Below are 10841 nucleotides of genomic sequence, written 5' to 3'. Positions count from 1 at the left end.
TCGGGTGGCTGGGGGGGGAGGGGATGGGGGATAAGGTGAGAGGGGGAGGGTGGTAAGGGGCGGATGGGGAGGGGGGTAAGGGGAGTAGGGAAGGGGGGGTAAGGGGTGTAGGGGAGGTGGGTAAGGGGCGGTGGGGAGGGGATAAGGGACAAGGGGAGGGAAGGATAAGGGTGAGAATAGGGAAAGGGGGAAAGGGAGGGTGGAGGAGGATGTGGAGTAGGGGAGGGAGGGATAAGGGAGAGAACAGAGGGAGTGAGAGGGGGAGTAGGAGAATGGTGGGAGGGAGGAGATGGAGGAATAGGAGAGGCGGGGGATAAAAGAGAGAATATGGGGGCGGGGGTGGATGAAGGGGGAGGTGAATTTAGTCAGAAAGAAGGAAGGAGGGAGGAAGGAAGAGATAAAAGGAGGAAAGGGAAATGGAGGAGGAGAAAGAGGATGGAAGTGTCTGTTTTATGCTTATTTTTGCTGAAGTTAGTTGTTAATTTCGTATACATTTCACGTACTGTATATGTTTGCTTGCGCGTGTGGTTGCGAGCGGGTAAAATGTTGTAATTTTGTAAGCAAAACGAAGAAATAATAATAACAATAACATTGATAATAATAATAATGACAATGACAATGACAATGACAATGATAATGATAATGATAATGATAATGATAATGACAATGACAATGACAATGACAATGACAATGACAATGACAATGACAATGACGATAACGATAACGATAACGATAACGATAACGATAACGATAACGATAACGACAACGAATGATGATGATGATGATGATGATGATGATGATGATGATGATGATGATGATGATGATGATGATGATGATGATGATGATGATGATGATGATGATAATGATAATGATAATGATAATGATAATGATAATGATAATGATAACAATAATAATAATGATAATGATAACAATAATAACAATGATAATAATAATAATGATAATGATAATGAAAATGGATAAAAGTACAAGGTGAGAAATGTATACGCAAGCTTCTTTTGTCATATTATACCTTGCCTGTTTGTTGAGTCGTGTGCAATATGGTGTTTGGCTGTATTTGTTTGTTTGTTTTTTAAGTTGATTGACTGTAAAAGAATCATGATTTGTTTGTTATTTTGGAGCTAGAAGTGGTGTATGTGTATATATATGTATGTATGTATATATATATATATCTAATATATGTCTATTTATATATATATATATATATATATATATATATGATATATTATATATAAGATAATATATGTATATTTATATATATATATGTATATATATTTATTATACAGATATACATATACATATATATACATATATATATACATATATCTACATATATATATACTATATAATCTACATAATATATATATACATTATATATATACATATCATATATATACATATATAAATATATATATTAATCAAAATATAATATATATATATATATATATATTGTATACATTACCGCTTCTGATCTCTCTGTAAAAAGGCAGTAGTGCGCTTATCCCAGTAGTAATTACTTCAATCAGCACAACCAAGCTCCAGTAACCATAGGAAACACCTGAGAGCAGGCCGAAATAAAGAAAAGTTTCCTACTTATTTACTCAGTAGTTACTAGTTTTCTAGGCACAATAAGGGAAACACATGTACAGTTAACAGAATAAGTTATCAGTCAAAGGCACAAGAAGTCTTCAGGACAGACAATCATCTTCAGCTTGTCCTGCTAACACACTCTATTCCAGTCCATTTACACTACAGTCCTTTTTAAATGTTTCGCACGAGAAAGCCCATAGGCGTTTAATCCCCCCCTATAGAGAAACGTGTACGACATACCTAAACTAAACAACTAAGAAATTTAAAATTAGTCTAAGAGCAAACATAATCTTTAACAGAATAACCAGAATTGAAAATATCTCAAACAAAATCATTATCAGCGTCTTTGCTTCACAGATGTCTGGAGGAGGTGGGGGGGTAGATATGGCAGTGACCTCAAAGGGGGGATCATAGTGGAAGACTGGGTATGGTCACATGAGTTTGCCCCCTACACGGTCAAATGTCTTACTGTAGTCTACCAGTCCATCGCGCTACTGGGGCTAAGTGATTTTTTTCACATGCCCAGGAGATTCGCCCATGGTAAGCACACCGATTTCAAAGTCCTGTTAGTGTAAGTCAGCAACAGGTCCACTACCAACAACTCTCGCTCCCCAGCTATTCTGCGCTAATTTGCAAGTCCCAGTTGCATATCACGCACTTGTGGCGTTATATGAGTTACTACAATCATGTAATAATCCCCCCCTGTACAACAAGGTCAGCCCATGACCTGCTTCGCATCAGCCAGCTGAGTTTGAATGGGCTCCACGGGCCCTTCTCCACTTTCATCTCGACAACACGGATTCTAGACTCTGTCGGGGAAGGTGCATCGGAGCTTCACTAATATGCCTCAGTCATCAACTTGCAGCATAGGTCACATCTTACGACGACCTCACCTAAATAGTCCGTCCAAGTCGACACACTGCTTACCGCGTCAGGTAGTAACCACAAGCAGAAGTGCTGTCCAGATCGCACATAACAGGCAGCGCTGCACGTGACTGCCCACAGCCAATACGAGCCACAATGGACCCTTGACGAACAAATGACGTGAACAAACAGTATACTGTGGTATCATGAAATAGACAATGACATACAGGTACATCGGAGTTACAATGAATACAGTGCAGGATATGATCATATATATAGATATATTAAATATATATATAAAATATATATTATATATATTAAATAAATATATATAATTATATATATAATTTAAAATATATATATATATAATATTAATATATATTTTATATACATATATATATATATATTATAATAATATATATATATATATAATATATATATATTATATATATATATATATATATATATCATAAAATAATATTAATATATATACATATATATATATATAATATATATAGATATATATAGTATATATATAATATATTATAAATATTATATAAGTATATATATATATATAGTAGATAATCATAATATTAATAGTATATAATATATATAATAAAATATTGATATAATATGAGATATATAATATATGAAATATATATATGCATATATATTATAGTATAAATAATATACTATAATACATATATATACGATTATATATTTATATATAACTATAATAATATATATACATATAAGTATAGTAATAAATATATATATCAATAATATCACATAATATATATATATAGATACATATAAATATAATTACATATAAAGTCATATAAATACTATAGATATAAAAGTATATAATATATACTATATATATATATTATATATATATTATATATATATAGATATATATATGATATATAATATATATATATATATATTATATATATATATATATATATATATATATATAATATATATATATATTATATATATATATATATATATATATGTATATTATATATATATATATATTATATATCTATATATATATATATATATATACTTAATATATTATATATGTATATAATATAGTATATATATATATATATATATATATATTTTTTATTATATATATATATTATATATATACACATATATACACACACACTATGTGTGTGTGAATATATATATATATATATATATATATATATATATATATATATATATATATATATATATATATAAATATATATATATATATAAGAGAGAGAGAGAAAGAGAGAGAAATAGTAACAATTTGTAAGTGTTAACAGTCCACTTAAAAGTGATCCATTATGGAAAAAAGTTAAGACATATCTAATAAGACTAAATAAGCAGGACCAACGTAAACAAAGCAGAGCTCGGATTATCTTAAACATAATCACCATTTTTGCACCCTTTGAGAATGAAGCAGCAGAATACTACAATTTTCTCTTTATTTTCACATTATCCATGTATTTTTCGAGTTGCAGCCTCTAGTGACACTAAGAGTCCTTTTAAACTGCCAAATTGCTTTAAATAATATTCATGTAAACTAAATATTTACAAATTGCCTTTTAGTTTCTTTCTCAGTACAGAAAGCTGATCTCTACCCAATGCTATTAGTTAGATGTTATCAAGATTACAATACGTAGATTCACATTGACAAATATGTATAGCTATATGTATAAAGAAATTACATGCACTTGCAAGCGATATCAATGCAAATGTAAGCAAACTGCACCAAATTAGGAATGAACAAACTCAAAGCAATATTTGATCATTCACAATAAGAAAAAAAATTCTGACACTGTGAGTTTGTAATTAGCAATTCTAAATATTTTTTGGAATGAACTTGCATACTTATAGAGATGTGACGGACTAACAGCTGGAGACGATAAACTTGAAAATGTATCAGTATGAGCAATTGCAGGTGCAAGTACATTCAACTAGAGATTGTATTGTATATCGAGGATAAACACTGAACAACCTCACTTCGTACGTTTTATTAGTACAACCACATTCTTTCTATTGTTTCTTAAGATACATAGCATGTATGGAAATTTTTCATAAATAAGGTAAACTAACCTGTTGGCAATTTTAGCCACCTAAATCATAAATTTTGATTAACTGCTTTCTTCTAAGTAATGCAAACCATTTTTTTACCATTGTTAAGAATCATATTCCAAGTTGAATCAACCTCATTATTCATCTTGTATTTTCATATCATAATGAATCTTTCTTTTATACTCATTTTCTATGCTTGTAAAAGAGTAAGTATTGTACATTATTGAAATACATTTTCTGTGAAGTAAAACTAACATTGGAAGATAAACACAAGTTAATTATAACTATTATTTTTTTAAAAATATGAAACGATAGACAATCACAAAATGCATAACAACAAATATATCATCTAGTTTACATCATTTTTCTCTTCAGATCCTACTCACTCATCCCTTACTAAGGTTCATTTTTTATTAATTGTTCGGTTAAAAAGAAGAAAAAATTACCATGATACAACATGCCAAAACTTTGACAACTTTATCCATCTCGTTGCTTTTTCCTCCTCTCTCCCGTTTTTCTTCCTTCTCCTTACATTTCAAGACAAGCCTCACAAATGTATACAAAATGCAGACAAGGCCACACATCTTTATCCTTTCTGAATAAAATGACTCCATACAATAAGTAATGAAGGAATCTGGGTTTCTTTTTTTAACATGAAATGAAAATGAGGTGCTTATTTGTAAAATGGAGAGGGGCTTCTGGATACTAAAGGTCTTTTATCAGTATCAGAATTATTCTATACTTTACTAATTATGTAATCTTTGTACTTTCCATAAACAGAAAAACCTAGCTTATATCAAGGTTCCTCTATAAGATTCAATCAATAAATTGATGTTTCTTCACACATAAAAGGAGCTGTTAGAACAAATGGCCTAATATATCTACATGACTCTGGAAATTCCTTCTCATCATCCCTTTCATACAAAAGGACTTTGATTCTAAATAGTGAGTTCCTAATTAACTTACCGGAAATTTATACATATTGCTCTTCTGTTTTATAAGGATGAAACTGTTACAAAGAGACACAGCACAGGATAATCTGTGCAGTCTAATCTAATCTATTTCTTTTTCTTAAGTAAAACACTGAAACATTTAAATTAAAATTAATCCCACATTCAAGTAATTTTTGTACACCAACTGTTCTTGCTTTCCATTTACCTGTAAAATACAGGTCTCAAACAAAACCAAAAAAAAGGAATTAGTACTAAATTTACAAATATCCTATGCTTTATCATTCTTAGGTGGTGGTTGGTCTTGGCTTTAAGATAAGTTTCCCAGTGTCATCGCAGGACATGTTAAAATCAGATAAAACAATGCGGGTTCGTGATGTGATGATTGAGGGAAAAACCACCTTTTTGTGGATCCCCACTATGAACAGTAAAACTGAAAGGAAAGAATTAAAAGTCATTATGATCAAAGAAAAAAATGAATATCCCTATGTAATGTGAATTCATGCAACTGCAGACACAGGTATTACAGATTTTCTCATTCTTTCAATAACCATAAATTGGAGCTAAAATCCAATGATTATTATCATATGAACATAAATGAGACATAATGAAATGAGTTAAGCAAGGCCAAAATAGCAGCAAGTATTAAATTAGGGACTAAGTAACTACCATACCCACAGCTTTTTGATTCTCCCTTTTCACAGTCATACATATCTATCTATTAATGTTTCCACTGCCCTTTCACAGCTGCTCCACTATAGCATCAGCTGAAACACCTACCTAGAGAAAACGCAGCAAAAGTAAAGAAGAGATGGCTGATGAGCGACTGAGCAACCGTTTGGCTGTGTGTGATGGGGTCAGTGAGCCAGAGGTATGCCCCAAAGACTGTGCTCAGTGCAGCCACTGTCAAGACCACTGAAATGCATGGTCTGTTGAGTGTTGTCACTGGGAGAAATATGGTTAAAGTCAGTATACTTAACTTGTTGATAATTTTCGCAGATCATAGGGAAAACATTTTAAAGAAATTTTCATGGGAATAGGATACAGAAATAAGGAAGGTGTAAATCTGAGGTGGAGAAGGATATACATAGATATAAAAGAAGCAAGCACAAAAAAGACTAGACAAAAAGGAAGGTAAAATTATTTAAAAGAAATATATAAGATGAGATGGAAGAAAAAATTGAAGATGGCAATAAGAGGAGTAGATAAGGAAAAGAACGAGAGACAACCGGAGGACATGAGAAGAATTAGCTGAGGAGGGAATGGAAGGATTAAAATAGAAAGATAACCAAGGGAATAAAGGAACAGAATATGCAAGAACACAGAAAAAAATCTAATAAGGAAAAAAAGACAATAAAGTATATTATAGCATGAATGAAAATGGAAAACTGAAGTGCCTCCTTACTTCTCCATCTTACAGTGGAAGGCTGTAGCCTGTTTATCACCTCCGTCAATCGCCGCTCGAACGCTTTCAAATCTGAAAGAGAACGTATACTTTGTTACATATATAAATTGGGTGTATGACAAACACAGAAATATGGTGCTGAGTAAAAATATTGTAATTCAGGAATAAAGATAGGAAAAAGAAAGTGAGAAAAAAAATTGAAGAACATAACACAAATGCATATGTTTCTACCCTGTATGGTATAAATTTACCTTCACATGCAGTATGTTCCAGTGACATGGTGACTGTACAAACTATCTGGAATGAAAAATATATATATGTTGGTGAACAATCTCATACAAGCAGAGCTGAATTATGTGTATCTAAAAATGGGGGCAAAATATCATAATTGTTTATAACAGCATAAATAATAAAGTGAAATACATGGAAATACAGCTTGCTATATCATTACACAGTGATGATATATTATATGAAACTAATAATTATAATCATCATCATCATCATGCTCACAATACAAACCAAACTTATAATAAATGTAAATAAAATTCGAACGTTAACCGCGTCCTGAAATACAACAACAAAACAAAAAACCTTATATCTCATCCTTTGACCCCATACCTCACCTCTTATCGCAACAAGTAAGAAAACACCCGGCAAACAGCACTCGGACTCAAAATCTCACATAAATATGGGGCAGGAAAGGCAGCAGGGCAAGAAATAAATCGAAATAAACCACAATGGAGTACGGCAATCAGCTGATACCCTCGCCGCTGCCACGTGCTTCAGGCCAGAAGTAAACAACCGCAGCCAGAGCAAGGGCGGTGATTGGTCGGCGGCGCAGTGATTCTGGCCAATTAGACGCCGGCTTGGGAAATGGGGGCGGATCCTACTGGATCAGAAGAATAATATCAAAACAAGATTGCATTTTTTCTTCTTTTTTTTTTACATTGGGGGATTGATTTCCAGTGTAATTTTGTTCGTTTATTTTTGTTTTTCGTCTCCTATTTTTTCCTGGTATTTCATCTTCTCTTTATCTTCCTCTTCCTCCTCCTCCTCCTTCCTTTTCTTATAAGAATAATACTGCTAATTTCAGCAACAGTAATAATAAAAGTGATGATGATGATAACAATAATGGTACTAATAATGATAATGGTGATAATAATAATAATAATAATAATAATAATTGATAATGATAATAATAACGAGGATAATGATGATAATGATAATAGTGATAATAACAATAACAATAACAATAACGATAACGATAATAATAATAATGATAATAATAATAATGATGATAATAACAATATAGATTAATAACAATTATAATGATAATGACATTAATAGTGATAATATTAATAATGGTAACATTAATGCGACTACTATTACTTCTAATAATAATAATAATAATAATAATATTAATAATAATAACAATGATAATGACAATAATGATAATGATAATTGCAGTGATCATAACCATATTTATAATAAAAATTATAATATTTATAATAATAATAATATTGATAACAATAAAATTATGTTTATAATATTGATAATAATAGTAATGTTTGTAATATTGATGATAATAATTATGTTTCTAATATTGATAACAATAATAATATTTATGATAGTGACAATAATAATGTTTATAATATTGGAAATAATAACATTTATAATGATAACAACAAAAATAATAATGATAATAATAATAATAATAATAATAATAACAACAATAATAATAATAACATAATAATAACATAATGATAAAAAATCGTTAAACTATCATTGATAATGAAGATGATGAGATGATAATAATAATTAAAGTAATTATTATATCAATAATAATGATAATAACAACAAATAATAATAATAAGTAATAATATCTATGATAATAATATCTATAACAATGATAATGATGCTAATAACGTATCTATTAAGGATAAAAAAAAATAATGTTTATGAAAACAACAATGAAAACAATACAGATAATCATAATCATCAGCAGCATTATCATCACAATAATAACAATAATTTATAAGTTATAATTTATAATAATAATGACAATTATAATAATGATGATGACAATGATGATAATGATGATGATGATAATGATGATAATGATGATAATGATGATAATGATGATGATAATAATAATAATAATAATAATAATAATAATATATTATATATGATTGATATTAATATGATATATGATATATAGTATGATGATGATGATAATAATAATGATGATAATCGTATATGATACATATGCATATAATGATAATAATGATTATGAATAAAAGATTATGATAATAGATGATATAATATTATATAAATGATGATATAGATTGTGATTATGATAACTGTATTAATGATTGATGTGATAATGATGATAATGATTGTAATGATGATGATAATGATGATGATATGATGATGATAAGGTGATGATAATGATGATGATAATGATGATGATAATGATGATGATGATGATGATGATATGATGATGATGATGATGATGATGATGATGATGATGATGATGATGATGATGATGATGATGATAATGATAATTATTCTAATTATAATTATAATATATAATAATTATAATAATTATAATAATTATAATAATTATAATAATTATAATAATTATAATATTATAATATTATAATATTTATAATATTTATAATATTTATAATATTATAATAGTAATAACGATAATCATAATAATAATAATGATAATAATAATAATAATAATAATAATAATAATAATAATAATAATAATAATAATAATAATAATAATGACATTAATAATCATAATAATAATAGTGCTAATAATAATGATAATCATAATAATGATGATATTGATAATGTGATAATGTGATAATGTGATAATGTGATAATGTGATAATGTGATAATGTGATAATGATGATAATGATGGTAATAATAATGATGGTAATAATAATGATAATAATAATAATGATGATGATAATAATAATGATGATGATAATAATAATGATGATGATAATAATAATGATGATGATAATAATAATGATGATGATAATAATAATGATGATGATAATAATAATGATGATGATAATAATAACAATGAGAGATAATAATGATAATAATGAGTGGTAATAATAATAACCTCAGCCTCTAGAATTCTGAAAATAATAATAATAATAATAATGATAATAATAATAATAATAATATAATAATAATAATAATAATAATAATAATAATAATAATAATAATAATAATAATAATAATAATAACAATTACATAGATAATAAATGAATAAGCCTCTGTAACTTCACATTATTTTTTAGGATTTTGTATACCTTATTACCAAGCACATTCTTCTATCCTATGCAAAAAAAAACGAGTTTATGTTTAAAAAAAAAAACACGTAGTCGCTATTTTCACTGTGGCACAAGTCACTTCCCAAGGATTAAGGAGCCATTAGTTGTTGCTGTATCGACTGAGAAAGCAGATTGGTATGTAGCTTAACAAGCATTCTACGGGGGAGTGAAATGCAAGAGGCATGTTTCTGTTGTTTTTTTCCGTTTTTTTCTGTGATTTGGGGACACTGCAAAGGTTTATAAATACTATAATTATTATTATTGTTTTTTTATAAGCGATTAATACTGTAAAAACACACAAAAGCATTTAGAAATCGTGTCTACTCGTCATTCCCTTTATTAATTTTATAATGATTATTATCGTCATTACTGACGATAATAATGATAGTGGAATCATTACCTCATTAATGATAACGGATATAAACACACATAGTAGTGGCAACAAAACCTTAATAATTATACTAAATGCTAATATGAATAATGATTAGCATAAATGTATCAACTACCGATGGCGAGGTTCGAACAATGTTTTCAAAGCTTACGTTCATCCACTGGTCAGTCAC

At 28.6% G+C, this 10841-nt stretch overlaps 1 protein-coding gene across 6 annotated transcripts in view; it reads right to left on the bottom strand.

Annotated features, from left to right (window-relative positions):
* Positions 1 to 4489: 4489 nt before the first annotated feature.
* LOC119574616 (nuclear envelope phosphatase-regulatory subunit 1 homolog) overlaps positions 4490 to 10841 on the bottom strand; it is a 6471-nt gene continuing 119 nt past the window's right edge. The window contains exons 1-5 of one of the 6 annotated variants that reach the window (XM_037921963.1): positions 10821 to 10841; positions 7173 to 7218; positions 6922 to 6993; positions 6297 to 6461; positions 4490 to 5949 (exon numbers count right to left, since the gene is read on the bottom strand). The exon at positions 10821 to 10841 is cut by the window's right edge and continues 97 nt beyond it. In XM_037921963.1, coding sequence (XP_037777891.1) covers positions 5804 to 5949; positions 6297 to 6461; positions 6922 to 6993; positions 7173 to 7218; positions 10821 to 10826 — 435 coding nt within the window. In that variant the 5' untranslated portion in view covers positions 10827 to 10841 and the 3' untranslated portion in view covers positions 4490 to 5803. Of the gene's footprint in view, positions 5950 to 6296; positions 6462 to 6921; positions 6994 to 7172; positions 7219 to 7544; positions 7930 to 10820 lie in introns of those variants that run through there. The other 5 variants (XM_037921966.1, XM_037921967.1, XM_037921964.1 and 2 more) reach the window with 5 other exon arrangements.

Source organism: Penaeus monodon, chromosome 6 (genome assembly GCF_015228065.2).
Source record: "Penaeus monodon isolate SGIC_2016 chromosome 6, NSTDA_Pmon_1, whole genome shotgun sequence".
Lineage (NCBI taxonomy): Eukaryota > Metazoa > Arthropoda > Malacostraca > Decapoda > Penaeidae > Penaeus > Penaeus monodon.
Note: the sequence above shows the minus strand (reverse complement) of the source record. Positions and strands in the feature narration are given on the sequence as shown.